At 42.2% G+C, this 18,692-nt stretch overlaps 1 protein-coding gene across 5 annotated transcripts in view; it reads left to right on the top strand.

Annotated features, from left to right (window-relative positions):
* ttc28 (tetratricopeptide repeat domain 28) overlaps positions 1 to 18,692 on the top strand; it is a 473,297-nt gene that overhangs the window by 365,465 nt on the left and 89,140 nt on the right. For all 5 annotated transcript variants that reach the window (XM_060909515.1, XM_060909514.1, XM_060909517.1 and 2 more), the window contains one exon: positions 17,143 to 18,484. In XM_060909515.1, the coding sequence (XP_060765498.1) occupies positions 17,143 to 18,484 (1,342 nt within the window). The remainder of the gene's footprint in view (positions 1 to 17,142; positions 18,485 to 18,692) is intronic.

Genomic DNA, 18,692 nt, shown 5'->3' with positions numbered 1-18,692 from the left:
AGCTTGCATCAGGTTTTTATTTATTTATTTTGCACCTGTAAAGTGCTTCAACTGCCTCTGATCATATTTGCATTTTCTATTTTAGCCGGTTTGTGTCCGTGTTTCAGATTGTAATTCAGTTCTAATCCAGTGCTTTTACGTCTAGGCCTTCGGTACATTCAGTGTCTGTGAGAAAAGTGAAAAATAGGTACCCTATGGGTCCATGTGGCTACTGCTTATAAATAAAATTGTTTTCTGATACCATATCCGTACAGTTTACTCTGAGGCAGTAGCCACAAAAATGAAGCGTAATCCAAAAATGAACAATTTAAAAATCGCAGAAGTAAAATATACCAAGTGTCTGTACATATGTTATTTACCAGCTGGGAGGTCCGTATGGTGAAATACCGTGACCGAGGTCTTGAAAGTACTGAGCGAGGCCCTCTGGGCCGAGGTCAGTATTTAAGGCCGAGGTCACGGTATTTCACCATACGGACCAACCTTAAGCTGGTAAATAATATTTTTTTTCTTTACCAAATTCTAACAGAAAACGAGAGCACCCGAAAGGGAAAACCGAGCCGAGGCGAGCTGCCATTTTGAATCCTCATTCACGGCTGTAATGCAAATTGCTTCCTCCTCGGTATACAAGTGCACTTCCATGGCAGGAAAAAAAACTACATCTTGCCGCCGATGTAGTCCCCTATTTATACAAAACTGAGTCATTCAGGATTCAGCCATGTTTTTGCTCGGCGTTAGCAACAGTTACAGGTTTTTAGCTTTCTCCTGAAATGTTTTCTTTTATTTCTTCTTCCTCAGGGTAGTAAAACTCGCTTTCGCTGTGAACACTGTCGTTATCGCTATCCATGCTGTAAAATTAATACTATTATGCTGAGAGATGCGAAAATAAACGTTGACAAAAATTGCTACTATGTTTGTTGTTGTGAACGAGCGAGTCGCCAAAAGGTCCGTAACCGGGGTCCGTACCGTAGGATACGGACCTGCTCGCCAGCCAATCAGAGCGCAGGATTTGATGGAAACCGGACCGCGAAAAAAATCATTTATATTATTCTACTCTTACCTCTTACAGTTTTTTCGAAACTGAAACCTCCGAACCGAGGCTGACCTACACACGCTGTCGCTGTGACCGGAAATGGCCTGGCACTAGAGCTCAGTGGAACGCACTTTCCCTCTGTAATAAGCATAAACATGTCATGGTGCAGTGGTTAGCACTGTCGCCTTACAGCAAGAAGGTCCTAATTGGTGGCTCTAAATTGACCGCAGGTGTGAATGTGAGTGTGAATGGTTGTCTGTGTCTATGTGTCAGCCCTGTGATGACCTGGCGACTTGTCCAGGGTGTACCCCGCCTTTCGCCCGTAGTCAGCTGGGATAGGATCCAGCTTGCCTGCAACCCTGTAGAACAGGATAAAGCGGCTATAGATAATGGATGGATGTCTGAAAGCCATTTCTTTAAGTCTCGTCCATTTATTTCGATTGGTGAACTGAATTATACACATTCACTGGTCATTGAAATAGCAACACCTGTATGCGTACGCGTATGTGCAGTGCGCTATTATTACACTCATTCTCACATTCTTACAACACAATGACATAGTGGCTACAGCCTCAATGAGGCAGTAGCCACAAAAATCTATTCAATCCCAGAGTAGATACTGTATCATGTACTGCAGAGCACTAACACACAACAATATGGATATGGGATGTGGGCTTCGAAGAACCGCACACTAACGAAAAAATTCAACATGACTATTAGAAAATCCCAGTGAACCACAGGGATAGAAACATGGCGGTCAGACAGTCAGATGACTCATCGTCATTGTTAAATTCGGGTCAAACCCACATGAGCATCCACTTCAGGAATGTAAAGAAAGCAGTGTAACCAGTGCGTCACTGCTAACAGTGGTGCTCAGCAGCCATTTCTGATTATTACTCCTGCCAGCTTTGTTGGAAGAGGTTATGTTATGTTTTCGCCTCCGTTTGTTTATTTGTTTGTTTGTCTGTTCCCAAGGTAACTCAAAAAGCAGTGAACGGATTTTGATGAAGTTTGGCGTACGGCATTATCCTAGGCGCAAGTGAATTGATTCTAATGTTAATCCGGGTCAATTTTTCAGACGAGTAAACATCTGGATATTCTAACGGGGCTTTGGCGGAGGTACGCCCTCTACCAAGTGCACTTCTAGTTTTCATTTTGCTCTCCATCAGTAGTACCTTCTATGCCGTTATCTTGGTTTTAATGGACACCAGTGTGGGCTGGCTAGTTGGTGAATCTAAATGTCATGCCTGAACACAGATGCTGCGTACAAAACGCCCGATTATATACAGTGGATATAAAAAGTCTACACGCCCCGTTAAAATGAAAGGTTTTTCTGATGCAAAAAAAATGAGACCCCGATAAATAATTTCAAAACTTCTCCCACCTTTTAATGTGACCTGTACAATTCAACTGAAAAACAAACAAATCTGTTAGGGGGGGAAAAACATAAAACAAAACAAAAAAAAAAGTACAATAAGCTGGTTGTGTAAGTGTGCACACCCTTAAACTAATCCTTTGTTGAAGCACCTTTTGATTTAATTACAGCATTCTGTCTTTTTGGGTCGGAGTCCATCAGCCTGCCACATCTAGACTTGGCAATATTTGCCCAGTCTTCCTTGCAAAAGTGCTCCAAATCTGTCAGATTGCGAGGGCATCGCTTGTACACAACCCTCTTCAGGTCACACCACAGATTTTCAACTGGATTTAGGTCTGGGCTCTGGCTGGGCCGTTCCAAAACTTTTGGGGGGTCATTGCCATGCTGAAAGATGAAATTCCATTTCATCTTCAGCTTTCTAGCAGACACCTGAAGGTTTTGGGCCAAAATTGACTGGTATTTAGAACTGTTCATAATTCCCTCCACCTTGACTAAAGCCCCTGTTCCAGCTGAAGAAAAACAACCCCAAACATGATGCTGCCACCACCATGCTTCACCGTGGGTATGGGGTTCTTTTGGTGATGCGCAGTGTGGTTTTTGCGCCAAACATACCTTTTGGAATTGTGACCAAAAAGTTCAACCTTGGTTTCATCAGACCATAACACATTTTCCCACATGCTTTTGGGAGAGGTGATGTTTTGTTTTTGTTTTTTTGCAAAATTTAGCCAGGCCTGGATGTTTTTCTTTGACCCTACCTCCTAGTCCAGACATATGGAGAATACGGGAGATTGTTGTCACATGTAGTACACAACCAGTACTTACCAGAAATTCCTGCCGCTCCTTCAGTGTTGCTGTAGGCCTCTCGGCAGCCTCCCTGACCAGTTTTCGTCTTGTCTTTTCATCAATTTTGGAGGGACGTCCAGTTCTCGGTAATGTCACTGTTGTCCCATATTTTCTCCACTTCCTGATTCGATACATTTCCTGTAGGATTTTAAACCTTTCGTTTCTAGCCATGATTGATCATGGAGGTTGGATGATTACTTGGAGAAATTTTTATTTCTCAGCAATCTTTCGGGTTCCTGTCTGATTTGTATCAGCTGAAACCAAAACATACCCGTATATCCCATCTACACACGGTTTGCTTTATTTCTCACGTACCATCTATTTCATTAAAATAGTAACGAACGTGCACGGCAAACCGCACAGTGTTACTGCTGCTGTCTAATGAGTAGCACCTGATATCTGCTCCTCTGTGCGTTCTGCTTTATGATCATTACAGATTTCTGCAAACTTTTTTTTTTTTAACTTGTATTATTTAAGAATCAGGCGCTCTCGCTTGAGAAATGACTTTGACGACATTGCATTACGTCTTGATAACATTACAACATATTTTCATAGCTGTCGAAAGAAGCAGTTAGTCGTGGAGAAGATTTGAGTCGGCAGAGAAACGGGTCGCCATTTCTGAACACACAGTGATCGTAATGTAAGATTATCTGGGATTTGGTGGATAATAAATTATTATGAGGGCTCGATTGTTATCCTGTGGTAACGTGGATCAGAGTTGTTTACACTGGCGAGAACACCGACGGTTATTTCCAGATTGAACAGTCTGTCGGTTGTGTTGTTTTGAGGGCCAATTCCAGGTTTTCTATAGGCTGGGATTCGTCTAGGTTTGGATCTGTGCAGCTAGGAGACGTCGCTGTCAGTCAAAATGCAATTTATTCTCCTGAAGCCAAACAAAGCTCTGCCATATAGAGAATTCAATGCCAATACGTCTGCTATTTGTTTGTCTTCGTTTCTGCCTTAAGCTTTGCAGAGCGCTCAGAGTCACATGATGGAATACAGCGCCTTGTTTAATGTCTGGATCGTCGGGAGACGAGACAGGAAGTGGTGAAAAAGGGCAAGAGTGGTAATAAAGGAAAGCAGCTCTTAGGCTATTGCACTGTAGTTTTGGATTGTGAAACGTCGATGGTTAACAGAAGTCGTGAGGTGGTTTGATACAAGATGGCGCATCCAAAAGAGACCTGTTACCCTCGCGTCTGAAAGCGTGTAGGTTCCAGCAACTTCACATAGTTATTCAGAGCTCAGTTTTCCTTCCCGAGTGTGCTGGAACACTGAACATGACCGTACAACCGAAGAACAGCAAAAACAGGCTTCATACACAAGGGAGGTGCCGAGTGCAACTTTTGCCCTCATAAAATTGTCTTTGGCTTTGCTTCTTGGAAGAAAAACAGACAAAGTTTTTCTGTCAGGGGTTCAAGAAAGATGCAGATGCTCCAGGCAGGTTAATAATGCAAAATCCTCCATTATTAAAGGCATAGTGTTAAGAATTGAACACGGGTCGCAAGGCGAATGAGAATTGGTTCGATCTCTCTTTGTAAAATTTGTCAAATCCGTGTCAAGGGAAGCTTAAAGCTTTGATGAGGCGTTAACTCTCGTGCTAATTAATTCAGAACACGGTAACGGAGAGATGATACTTCAAATGCGACAGCGGTGTAATGGGTTCAAATGGGAAATTAGCTCTGGAAATAAAGAGTCATCCAGGATGGACTTAAAAGTGTAATACAATATATAACCGGGTTTTTTTTTTTTTTTTTTTCTTCCTGCATTTAGGAATTTTTACTGGCATACAGTGTATTCCTGATATATTCCAGTCGAGTCAATGTCAGAATTACTGGCATAAAAATAAATACTGCTCATAACAGTTCAGAATTTTCACTCGGATGAAGAATTTTTAAAATCGGTGCGTTAGCCTAGCAATGGCTACATTAGCTGTGCAGCTAACCGCTTCCTGCAGTTAGCCAGGTAATCTGCGCTACAAAACTAAAGAGCATGCAGCATGCTCTGTTAAACTGAGTTTAGTCTGGAAATTGACTGTAACTTATGAGCTTATGTTTGACTATTGCTCCGCAATGCATGTCTTCTGTTGGATAAGCGATATGTTGCTGTAGTTGCTGCTTCTATCCTCTTTGGTTATGGAGTGCGTGTTCAAGCCTAGGGTATTATACGTTCGTAAACTACCACTCCGAACACTCTCACTCTCTGTTCTCTGTGTCACGTTGAGTTTATGAAAGGAGTCCGAGGGAGAACGGGGTTTTGTCTTAGCAGCGTGGCTACAGGCGCTGATAGCAGCGAGTATGTGTACGCACAGCTTGGTCAAGCCCCTCCCCCTCCCCCCATGGCCCGCCCCCACCCTCTACCCTTCCCCGCCTCCTGCTTCTCATTAGCAAAACGACGCACTGGGAAAAGCGCTGAAATGGGGCTTTCTCCCAGGAGGCTATATTTACGTGCCGAGGGTTCATTTCGAGAAAGGCTGCGGATATAACATCCGGAAGCCTCCACGAGCCCGTTTAAAGCATCAAAAACCACCATGCCATGGGACCTTTAACAGAACACATCCTGTTTTACAATACAGCATTTTCTCACCAAAAAAGTACGCCGGAATGATTGACACCCCTAAAATAAACTGTAAAAGTTCTTCCTTATTCCCATTATTCGTTTATTTGTTTGTTTCTATAAAATAGCACAGGGTCAGACTTAAAATATGACGTTACAGACACGATCCGTTTCATATATTCATTTCTGCCTGTTCTAATGAAGGGCGCCAGTGATGCTGGAGCTGGCTGTACGTTACATTTCCGCGTGGTCATTTGAAGCTTAAATTATATTTCATATTCGATCATGTGGAGCTTTTGCCTGGGGCATGCTGTAGTCTTAATGTGCGTCTGAAGGATCTGCCCTACACCCAAGTCCTCCTCGAGTCAAAGCTGCTTTAAGCTTCTCCACTGCTGCAGACAAATGAAGCTGCTCGGCATTTTGTATTCTCCGCTTGTAAGGTGGTGCGTTTCACCTCGTTCAAGCGACTTTGATCTTCATGTTGCCCTCTGGTGAACTTTTGAGCCTGCTTTACCTATCTGCTGTCCCCCTGTTTCCAGATGTCAATCTCTGGAGGTTTTACTCCTATGCTGGTGTAATCTTTTAAATGGGAAACACTTTTCACTTTCCAGCCGTTCATCCTTCCTACATGTGTATGCTAGTGAAGATTCTAGCACTTCGCGAGTGTATTAAATGGAAATGTAGCATATTTGTAGCCATTGGGTTTTGATGAATTAGCATATTCAAGTAGAAGTACTGTAGAACTATACATGATTAAGAAAATTATTTATATATATATATATATATATATATATATATATATAATATATATATATATTAGGGTTGGGCGGTATTACGGTAAGAAGGTATCCCGAGGTATCCAAAAGTACCAACGGTATCGGTCTCATTACCGTCATTTTAAAAAAATATATAATATCTAAATAAATATGGAGTACATGAGGTCATAATATAAAATAATAAATTGAAGATCATCCCGAATAACTGTGTGATCGTATTTTCACTAATTCTATCAATTTCCTAAAGAAGTTCTCATCGCGTGCAGGGTTGTTTATGTCGTTACCATGGCAACCCTGCGTGACATTTGGAGTCTGACAGAAAGCTTAGCAAGAGACTGAGACCGGGGGTGTCATGGCTCAGATGGCTAAGGCACCGTACCATAAATCCGGGGACCCGGGTTCGATTCCGACCCGAGGTCATTTCCCGATCCCGTCTCTCTCTCCCCCGCTCATTTCCTGTCTCTCTATACTGTCCTATCTAAAAAAAAAAAAAAGAGACTGAGACCGCGGTTGAAAGATGGCAAGTCAAGATAACGAGTTAGTGGCAAAAAAAAATACAACATCGGCAGTGTGGCAGCATTTTGGTTTCAAACCAAACGAAAAGGAAGAGCCAGCAATAATGCAAATGACCGCGCAAAATCGAAAAAAATCTAATATGTCCCCTAAGGCACACCATAGCCTGGGGTACTCCACTTCCACGAGATCTCTCCAATGAGTTGTGTTTTGAGTAGGTTACATGAGTAACAACAAGGTAAAATAATATAACGTATGACATTTGGGATGTGGGTAATAAATGTTTGAAATGTCATCTACTGAAGAAACGGAAGAAAACATCGTAGCGTAAACTGTTCGGTTTCTGGTGGGAATTAGCAATGCGCTTGCTATCTTTGTTGGGTGTGTTAAACCGTATGGATTTAAGTGGAATAATTGTAAGGAGTTATGTGATCAAGACAACGTTTTAAGCAAGGTAAGGCCATTTGATTATTAATTTCCCCGCCATGGCATGACGTGGGCCCATATGATTTTGCCTTGTGCAGCTATCACGCATTTGAATTAGGTTCGCCTCATTTGCGCTGAAGAATATGGTTTATCGCGCAGTCTAAACGGACTTGGGTGTTGGTTGATTCTTTTTCTTTTTTTTATTTCCCATGCTTGAAAGGGTATGATCCTGCTCATTGTGTACTTTTTTTTGATGGAGTCGGTGAAATAGTGCTGCAAATGGCGTTTCAACGCAGACATGTGTAAACGACAGTTGAATGCTATTTTCAAGATGAAGGAAGAGTTGCGTGATGCTTTGAAATCTCTCTTAATCCATTCATCAATGCACAAAATTCGCTTTGCTGCTTAAGCCATACCACAATGCACACAATTCGCTATGCTGCTTTTAAATAGTACATTTGAGGCATAGGCGCACGTTACACAGTAGGCCGAAACAAAATATTATTTTTTTCTCGGTAATACCGTATACCCCGGGAAAACACAGAGACGGTTTAAAGGTATCAAAATTTGGATACCGCCCAACCCTAATATATATATATATATATATATATATATATATATATATATATATATATATATATATATTCACATTCACTGGATATGAGCAGTCGTGCGCTCTGATTGGCTACTCTACTTCTAGGATATCAGCTCATATACCGTGAGTAGAGAAAAACAAAATGGCGAAGCGCATCAAGTCAGATATATCACTTTATCATGTATTTAAAAGAAACAGAAATGAAGAATATAGCCGTCGTGCATCTACGTCCCCCCATATCACCTGTTCCACACTCCAGCCCAGTCGGTGGTGCCAAAACTGCCAAAAAAGAAAATGGCGGCGCGTGTTGCTGAACCAACTGAGGACGAAATAAAAACTCTACTTGAAAATGAAACAACAAAAAATATTTTAAAAAGCAACAAAATATGGAATAAAAGTATTTGATGGTAAGAACATATCTTTTTTTTTTTTTTAAGTTTTCAAGAATTATAATTATCGCATTTTTCACGAATTGATCCTGTCATTTCGCCGGTTTGTTTACATTCTAAGCGGAAATGATTTCGTCGGACGTTTTATATAAAGTTTTTATTTGTCGAATTTGCAAAAAATAAAAATGCCCTGTTTCTCAAAATCTAGTGAATGTGGATAGAATAAAACAGTTATTCCACGAAATCGAGTCGTACGTGGCTTATAGCTGGCTTGGTGCTACACGCCTTGTCGGCTATCTACAGTGGGCGGGAAGTGCAAAACAAAATAACAAAATGTGAAACACTTTTTTTTACATTTTATAAAACAAAATGACATTAGCAGAACACTTTTACCAAGGACAAAACAAATTTACATTTTAGAAAACAAATTGACAAGACACGAAGCACTTTTACAAGCGCTGAGACAAATTTACAACCGAAAATCTTCACAGAAGGGGAGTGTACCACATGCCGCAAGCGACCCAGGAGTATGGTGGCCAGGAAGTGATAGTCAGTGGTCAGTTCATGTTCCCTGTGTCCGAAATCACTCGCTATATAGTCCTCTATATAGAATTCCTTACAGTGGTGCTTAAGTTTGTGAACCCTTTAGAATTTTCTATATTTCTGCATAAATATGACCTAAAACATCATCAGATTTTCACACAAAAGTCCTAAAAGTAGATAAAGAGAACCCAGTTAAACAAATGAGACAAAAATATTATACTTGGTCATTTATTTATTTGGAAAATGATCCAATATTACATATCTGTGAGTGGCAAACACTCACAGATTTAAAATATCCTGGTATTAATATCCTGGTATTTGTAGAGTTCATGATGCCATGCACCCTAACAAGGTTCCCGGGGCCTCTGGAAGAGAAACAGGCCCACAGCATCACCGATCCTCCCCATACTTCACAGTGGGCTTGAGGTGCCTTTCCGCATACTCATCTTTTGTGATGTATTAGAGTGTTTGTTGCCAAAAAGCTCTATCTTGGTCTCATCTGACCAAAGCACACGGTCCCAGTTGAAGTCCCAGTACCGCTTAGCGAACTCCAGACATTTGTTTATGCTTGTAAGTGAGAAAAGGCTTTTTCCGCGCACGCCTCCCAAACAGCTTGTTGGCATGTAGATAGCGCCTGATGGTTGTTATGGAGACTTTGTGACCCCAAGATGCTACTCTTTGATGCAAATCTCTGACAGTGAGCTTTGGAGAACTTCTTACTTCTCTTACCATCCTCCTCACTGTGCGTGGTGGCAAGATAAACTTGCATCCTCGTCCAGACTTGTTTGCCACTGTTCCAGTTGTTTTAAACTTCTTGATTCCTCTGACTGTAGATATGGCCAGGTGTAGGCGAGTGGCTATTTTCGACACACATCTACCTTACTTGAATGGTGTGTTCTCTTGTCTTTCCCATGTTGAAGAGTGGATAAGAGAAATAGGCCTCTGTGCACGGGCGATTGCTCTAAGACAACGAGGGAGGCTCAGCCTCCTCTAAAAATTCTGGACCTGAAATAGCAATGTTCTAAGTTATAACATTGCTATTTCAGATCCAGAATCATAGAAATATATGTGCTCAACCCAACTACAGTGCGAAATCATTCCGTTATAACTTTCCCCAGTTCGCCTAATGTGCACGTGAGTTTTTTTTTCCCCCTCATGACAGCGCGATGCAGCCCAGCCTCAGTGGACTTCAATGGCATTTGGGAGTGATGCGCTTTCAATATCAAAATGCAAGACGATTATTGGACAAATACTGCGAAAATGCCCACCCACCGGACTCCCAGCCTCACAGTGGGAGGGACATGGCAAAGCTTTCCGCGAGGAGACTGGTGATTGGTGAAAGCGGCCGGATATTTTCTTTGATTGACAGCTCGTTTCAAATATAGACAGACAGCGGTGAATTTCAGTTCAGTCCCATGCGGATTCGCAAGTGCTGTGGTGTATTGTAAGAGATCAGCTTACATTTCGATTTCATTCATTACATACGGTTTCTACCAGCTTTTTTAGTTTGTATATATTTTCATTGTAAATAAAGTGTAAATATAGTGTTGTCAAGTTTGCTATCTTAGTTCCAGAAATTTCGTTTATTTGAGTGACTGAACTTGAACTTGAGGGGGCTAGTCAGCTAGCAAGAAAGCTGTGCACGGATGCCAAGCATTGCTGATTTAATTTTGCCAGTCTTCCTTTCGAGGAAAAAATTAAAATTAAAGAGCAGGGTAGACCAACGCCTCAAACTGACTTGGTGAAAAAGGTAGGGAATAATACTCGTTCCTTTCAGCTCTCCTGGTACGAGAAAGTGAATTGGCTAACAGCAAGTGACCCACATCAACAACAGTAAATAGGCTACTTTAGTAATATGTCATGGATGGACCAAAAATATAGAATCTATTTAAAATGTTTATGCTGAGTATATTATATTGGAATATATATTTTTCTGGATATGAATTAAACACAGCTACGATTTGGAAAACGTTTTTAAACAAAAACACAGCCGAGAGCATTTCACGCTACAGACCTGGATTAAAAGTGAAGGGTTATCAAAATTGTCAATAAAACATTTCTCAGTCAAAATAAGTAAAATATAGGGAAAGTGTCATTGAATGAAATGTGTGGCACCCAGCTCTATGTTTGGCTCCCCAAGGTCAGTGCTTGTGCCTATTCCAGAACACTCTGCTGTTACTGCTGAGGTTCCTGACAAAGAGCTGCTTTCAATAATGATCCATTTTTAAACAACATGCCACAATTTTAAAATATAAAATGTTAAAATATACCCCCCCCAACACCACCATCATGTATATTGGACAGTAGGCTAATGGGCCAAAAGAACCTGTTATTTCACAGTTTGTGACCCTGCCAACAATCAGCCAGGATGTGTTTTTTCTTTTTAAATCTGGAAATATCGTAACCGACCAGCCTCCCCTGTTTGAAAGACTACCAGCCGCCACTGCCTCTGTGTCACATCATATTTATACCCCAGGGAAACAGGATGTGATGAATTACTAATTAAAGGTTCCTAGATACTCTGATCAACTTTATAAACTACAGTAGAAATGACAAATGCTTCAATTGTATTTATTTTCTAGGAATTGTTATGGGTGCCAATAATTGTGGAACAGGTGATTTTTATGAAAAATAATTTTCTTAGTCAGGGATTTTTATTTTTTAATTTTTAATTCACTTGAGTTAAAGGTTACATTTTTCTTCAGTTTTCAGTGTGAGATGATGCTTCTGCAATAAAAATTGAATTTATTTTAAGGCTTTTAACACATCTTAACCGGGGGTGCCAATAATTGTGGAGGGCGCTGTAAATTTTTTTTTTTTTAAGATTTTTTTTGGGGCTTTTTTCACTTTTATTGGATAGGACAGTGTAGAGACAGGACAGGAAATGAACGGGAGAGAGAGACGGGGAGGGATCGGGAAATGACCTGGGGTCAGAATCGAACCCGGGTCCCCGGATTTATGGTATGGCGCCTTAGCCACCTGAGCCACGACGCCCCAGGGTGCCGTAAAGTTGTCTCAGCGCCCGTAAAAGTGTTTCGTGTCTTGCCAGTTTGTTTTCTAAGATGTAAATGCGTTTTGCTAATGTAATTTTGTTTTCTAAAATGTAAAAGTGTTTCACATTTTGTCATTGTGTTTTGCACTTCCCGCCCACCATAGCTATCAGCTCACGTACGACTCGATTTTATGGAATAATTATTAAAATTCAAAATAGTCGACTAGAATTAAACTTCACTGTTTTAACTATTTTAAAGGTAAGAAGTATGTTTCTAGTATATAGAGTAAAATCCAATTTAATCTCAATTTCTGAGTAATAAATGATCAAAATAACTGTAACTTATACTGTACCTACGTGTAATTTTTGCATGAGTTTTACAGTAGCTGTGAAACCGTAAACCTGTCGGGACGCAAGCTACAGTCATTGATTTGACAGCGTTCACTGTGCTTTACACTACATGCTGTGGACATAGCATTAGCAAACGTGTCCAAAACCAGTCATGCAGAAACGATTCCCTGTGGGCTTCACGAGTTGAGCTTTTACCACAGAGCTACAATTAAGAGCGTCTGGCACATTTTGCTGAAAGGAGTGCCATGGGAATCTTTCTCAAACCAGCCTCTAACATGAGCTTTATCTTTCAAATGAGGAATCACAGGGTTAAGTAATAATAATTGGTCACAGAAAACCGAGGGCCATTTAACTGAAAATATTTGATGAAAAGGTGGCGTAATGGGCCCTTGGTGTCCAGGTTTCAGGCTGGCGCTGGCTCTAATTGGATTTTTCACATGCTGCTAATTTTGCTTTGGCTTACTTTGCTTGACAACGAGCAGATGGGCGTCTATTCCGTCCATCCATTCTTATGGCCTCTTCCACCTCACGCTCACTCATGCACACACAGTGCTGCTGCTTCCAGCGTATACGGACATGATTACAGCGATACGAGGAACGGTGATGGAGTCCCGGGTTTGAGAGGTTTCATGGCATTGTGCTGATGGATCAGAAATACTGTAGGCAGAAGATTTTCAAACGTTTTGTTTGAAATGAAATGTTTTGTAATTCCGCAAGTTTATTCAATATTGTTTAAATGTCTTAAAAGCATCAAAATTTGAAAGGACGTCTCTGGAGATAAGGGTCCAAAAGTCCCAGGATTCAACAGCAGTGGCTTCATTTGATCAGTGGCTGGTCCGCGGAGTTACATGGGACTTTTTTTTGCAGTGCTGTGTTTTACTGTAATAGCTTTGAAAATAATTACCAGGGGTTTTTTTTAAATGGTAATTTTTAAGTAAGTTTGAATTCAAAAGTGTAAAAAAAAAAAAAAGATAAGTTAATGTAATTTATGTAATGGCACAAAATACTGTACTAGTTATTAATAATGTAAAAAGACAGGCTTGTTTCAGTGTATATTGAATTTCCGTCTATTTAGTGCGTCTCTGTCGGAATCATTCTTATTCACAGAGAACTATAAACTAGTGCTGTCAAAAATGTCGCGTTATTAACGCGTTAACTTGACTCAATTTTAACGGCGATAATTTTTTTTAATCGCGAGATTAACGCTCTGTGACATGATGCCACACCCCGCACAGCCAGAGTCCTCTGCCGTCCCCCGAAGAGCCACGGTGCTCGGCTTAGGTTTCGTTTTCCCATCGGCGGCTCTAGCCCCACTTTGCAGTGGCTGTGACAAGACATGTTATGCTCTGCAATAAAAAAAAAAAAAATTGGTACAACCAGTGTTCGAACTATGCCGATATTTTCGGGGGGTCCCTTTTTTTTTTCCCTTGGGGGGGTGCTTGCGCTTGTCTCAGAGCGCGGCTCTCCATCGCGCGCTCACTTCGGATATGCAAATGCTTCCCGTTACACACGATTGCTATGTCGATAAACATCATTTTGCCAATATTTTAGAGACCCCCCAACATTTCCCAAATCATGTTTTCAAGGGATCTCATGTCTGTTTCAGGGGATCTCGGATCCCCCGTGTACCCCCGTAGTTCGAACGGTGAGCAAGCCCATTCACTTTTTTATGCTGATAAGAGAATTACAATGGTTTTTCATGTGACAAAAATGTGCGATTAAATTGCGATTAATCACGAGTTAACTATGACAGTCGCGACATTAATCGCGATTAAATATTTTAATCGCTTGACAGCACTACTATAAACACATAACGGCAGCACAGCGTCTAGCCTCACAGCTCCACAGTTCCCAGTCCGATCCTGAGCACAGGTTTTTGTCTGTGTGGAGTTTTCCACGTTCTTCCTGTGTCCTCCTTCCAAAAACAAGCCAGTAGGTGAATTCGCTGTACTTAATTACCCCAAGGTGTGAACAAGTGTGGTCATTGTGCCCTGCGATGGAATGTCTACCATCCAGGGTATAGATGACTTGCAGTCACGTGATCAAAATGTGCGACGTCATGAGCGTCCGCCATGATGGTGGATCTACAAAGCGACTAGGACGGCAGCCGCTGAAAGCGCGTCTGTAAACAATGCTGAATTTTCTCAGTATTACTACGATTTGAACGGTCGAGCGGAGATTCGATACAAAGAGAAGATAGATGTTAGTGGTTTTGACCCATATTATTTTAAAAAGTCGGATTTTTCTGAGGATAAGACACTTCTACTGACCATTGAGTACCCAGATATCACGTTCTATCTGGTTTGGCAGACTTTGTGAAATGAAGGCTTACAAGTCCATGGAAGCCTATAACTTTTTTGTCTCTGGATGAGTAAATACCTTGTTAATTAAACCAGTCAACGATGACAAAGCAGTTGTACTTGCAAGAGTAAGTTAGGGCTTCTTTTGCATTTATTTTACTTCTATGTGTGAACAACAGACGACGTGCGAAATTTTGACAAGTCTCTAGCTTTGTAGCTCACAAATCACATTTCAGTTTATTTCAGCTATAATTTTGCTGGAGGGCGGCACGGTGGTGTAGTGGTTAGCGCTGTCGCCTCACAACAAGAAGGTCCGGGTTCGAGCCCCGTGGCCGGCAAGGGCCTTTCTCTGTGGAGTTTGCATGTTCTCACCGTGTCCGCGTGGGTTTCCTCCGGGTGCTCCGGTTTCCCCCACAGTCCAAAGACATGCAGGTTAGGTTAACTGGTGACTCTAAATTGACCGTAGGTGTGAATGTGAGTGTGAATGGTTGTCTGTGTCTATGTGTCAGCCCTGTGATGACCTGGCGACTTGTCCAGGGTGTACCCCGCCTTTCGCCCGTAGTCAGCTGGGATAGGCTCCAGCTCGCCTGCGACCCTGTAGAACAGGATAAAGCGGCTAGAGATAATAAGATGAGATAATTTTGCTGCCGCTCCTAGAAGCGAAACGGTAATGCACGTGTTAAAATTATAACAACGGCCGAGTGAAGCACGACAACAGAACACTCATTTAATAGCAAAATTCTAGCAACACGACATAAAATTCTTCCATGATATTATCGAGAAAGCTTTTGAATCTCACCGGAGATAAAACGATTACTGCGAACACGAGCTGTTTTGGTTTTAGCCTCCGTTAGATCTGTTCAGCCGCGCTCGTCTCCTCGCCGTACTAAGCCTCAGAGTTTCCTCGCCCTCGTTCCGAATCACGAACGGAATTCTAAAAAATCGGAACGTGCCACGGTCACGAGTACTGTTGTGACCACAACCATATACAGCACAAAGATATGGCAGAGCTAAAAGAACGCTTAAAGCAGCGAAAACAAAGAGAGTGGCGCACGCGTGACTATGTTTTGTATGGAATGTCGCTTAACCCCGCATTTGTATCTCCACCAACATGGCCGACATCTGGGTTTCTATTTTGCTTTGACGTCACTTGCAAGTCAAGGATATTCATGCTTTAGATATATCCCATGCAGATGTTCTTCGCTAGAGTATATTGTTGATGATGTGTGACAAGTCTGATAAAGACATCAGTGTGTTATCGCCGCCGTGCTGTTGGTAAGCTGGTCAATATGCAAACTTCTCAGTAGGTATGATGTTGTGTTACTGTAGACGAGGATGAAGGTTCATGTTGAGGAACTCTGAATAGAAGTTTGTTCAGAGCCCTTAGAAGACTAGAATCATCACAAGAGCGTGCACACTGGAGCATGCACCAAATATTCTTTGGCTTACATGGTGCATCAGTGTTATCTGCAAATGCCAAGTCAACACTGGCTCCTCACTCCCTATAATAAGTGTTTTATTGAAACGTGTGACTATTTCTGCATGAATTCCCCATGGCTTTGGCCTCCCCGGTAACAGAAATCATTTTTGGTTAATATGGATATACCAATTATACAAGCGTCGTAACCAGCTGCCCACTGTTGGTCCCACTCACGAGTCCTGTTTTCCGCTCATCCGAGCACTTTTCCTGATCCATCTGCACTTAGCAGATGGCACTCTGGGTTAGTGGACGAAAGGAACCGATTAGGGCATGCTGGGATTTGGAAGCCAGATCTCATGAACCTAATATTAATGTCTCCCACCACTTTTGCACTGAAACCTATTTTCCACTGTACGTATTCATTAGCCTTCCCAACACTCGGCTTCACTACTCCAGCCACAAGATCCCATCATGCACTAGGAGCAGTGGGCCAGGATTTCAGCACCACAGTGTTTTATGGAAAAGTACAGAGACAGCAATTGGGCTCTTAAGAGTTCTTCCAGGACACGTGAAATTTAATTTTTTTTTTTTAAATCTCAAATTCTCTATCCTTTAGGTATGAATAGCCTTGACATGAAAGGTGCTGAGACGGAAGCAGAGCTAGACCTTTATTATTCCAAGATAGTTCGCAAACTTGCTCTTCAGTTATTATGCTCTAAACTCGTTTTTGGCTTGTTTTGAAAGCTGCTGTACCTTGAGATGTACTCAAATCTCTTCCCACCAAACATTGTATGATGTTTGCCCGCGTTAATTTCTAGCACAGAGACCACAAAACAAGCAACCGAGTCTCTCTTCAGCCTTCTTTGGCTGATTTTAGATGTCAAGAAAAGCATTTGTTGTAATCAAACACAATTTCAGGGCTAATTTCTGACAGTTGTTAGATTAAATGAACATATTTTGTGTATCTTTACACAGAGAATGTTTTCATTCTTTAAGTATTATGGAAAACTAATCAACATCTTCCTTTTGCATACAGGAATCATCCACCAGATGAAGGGGGATTATGAGACTGCTCTCAAACTGCACAAAGCTCACCTCTCCATAGCTCAGGAGCTGAATGACTATGCCGCCCAGGGCAGAGCTTATGGCAACATGGGCAATGCTTACAATGCCCTTGGTGTCTTTGACCAGGCCGTACGCTATCATCGGCAGGAGCTGCAGATCTCAATGGAGGTTAACGACCGTGCGTCACAGGCCTCCACCCATGGCAACCTGGCTGTTGCGTATCAGGCCTTGGGGGCACATGACAGAGCCTTGCAGCACTACCAGAATCATCTGAACATCGCCCGTGAGCTCCGTGACATCCAGAGCGAGGCCCGTGCTCTGGGGAACCTGGGGAACTTTCACTGTTCACGAGGGGAGTTCCCACAGGCTGTGCCCTATTACGAGCAGTATCTGCGGCTCGCACCAGACTTGCAGGACATGGAAAGTGAGGGCAAGATTTGTCACAATCTGGGCTATGCACATTATTGCCTGGGAAACTTCCAGGAAGCGGTCAAGTACTATGAACAAGACCTGGCTCTGGCCAAAGACCTTCATGACAAGCTGAGCCAAGCCAAAGCTTACTGTAATCTAGGCTTGGCTTTCAAAGCTCTTGGTGACTACAATAAGGCTGAAGAGTGCCAGAAGTACCTTCTGTCCTTGGCACAGTCACTGAACAACTCGCAGGCCAGATTCCGTGCTCTGGGAAACCTAGGTGATATCTTTATTTGCAAGAAAGATGTTCCTGGTGCTGTAAAGTTTTACGAACAACAGTTGGCACTGGCACATCAGGTCAAGGAGCGCAAGATGGAGGCCAATGCTTATGCTGCTTTAGGTGCTGCCTACCGAATGCTGCAGAAATACGACAAAGCCCTTGGTTACCACACGCAAGAGCTGGAGGTTTACCAAGAGCTAGGAGATATCCAAGGTGAGTGCCAAGCCCATGGGCACCTTGCAGCCGTATATATGTCTCTGGGCAAATACAGTATGGCCTTTAAATGCTACGAAGAGCAGCTGGAGTTGGGCCAACGACTGAAGGACCCCAGTGTGGAGGCTCAGGTCTATGGCAACATGGGCATCACTAAGATGAATATGGGTGTGATGGAGGAGGCCATTGGCTACTTCGAGCAGCAGCTGGCCATGCTGCAACAGCTCAGTGGCAATGAGGCAGTGTTGGACCGTGGCCGTGCCTATGGCAACCTGGGAGACTGCTACGACTCGCTGGGCGACTATGAGGAGGCAGTCAAGTACTATGAGCAGTACCTGTCCGTGGCACAGAGTCTAAATCACATGCAGGACCAGGAGAAAGCCTACAAGGGGCTGGGCAATGGACACAGGTAAGATTATTATTATTTTTTTTTGTAACTGTGTCCAACACAAGATGCTTAATATAAATCATTACCTAGTTGCCACTGAATTATGCAGTGCTACTTTTAAAGGAAATCACATTAGATCCTCAAGGATGTGTTACAATTCAAATTCCATGATTGATTTATTATTAACGTGGTGATATAACAATGGAACGATACATAATACTGGAGCATA

Source organism: Neoarius graeffei, chromosome 25 (genome assembly GCF_027579695.1).
Source record: "Neoarius graeffei isolate fNeoGra1 chromosome 25, fNeoGra1.pri, whole genome shotgun sequence".
In the NCBI taxonomy this organism is placed as follows: Eukaryota; Metazoa; Chordata; class Actinopteri; order Siluriformes; family Ariidae; genus Neoarius; species Neoarius graeffei.
The sequence above is the reverse complement of the archived record's forward strand: the minus strand, read 5'-3'. Positions and strand labels throughout refer to the sequence as shown.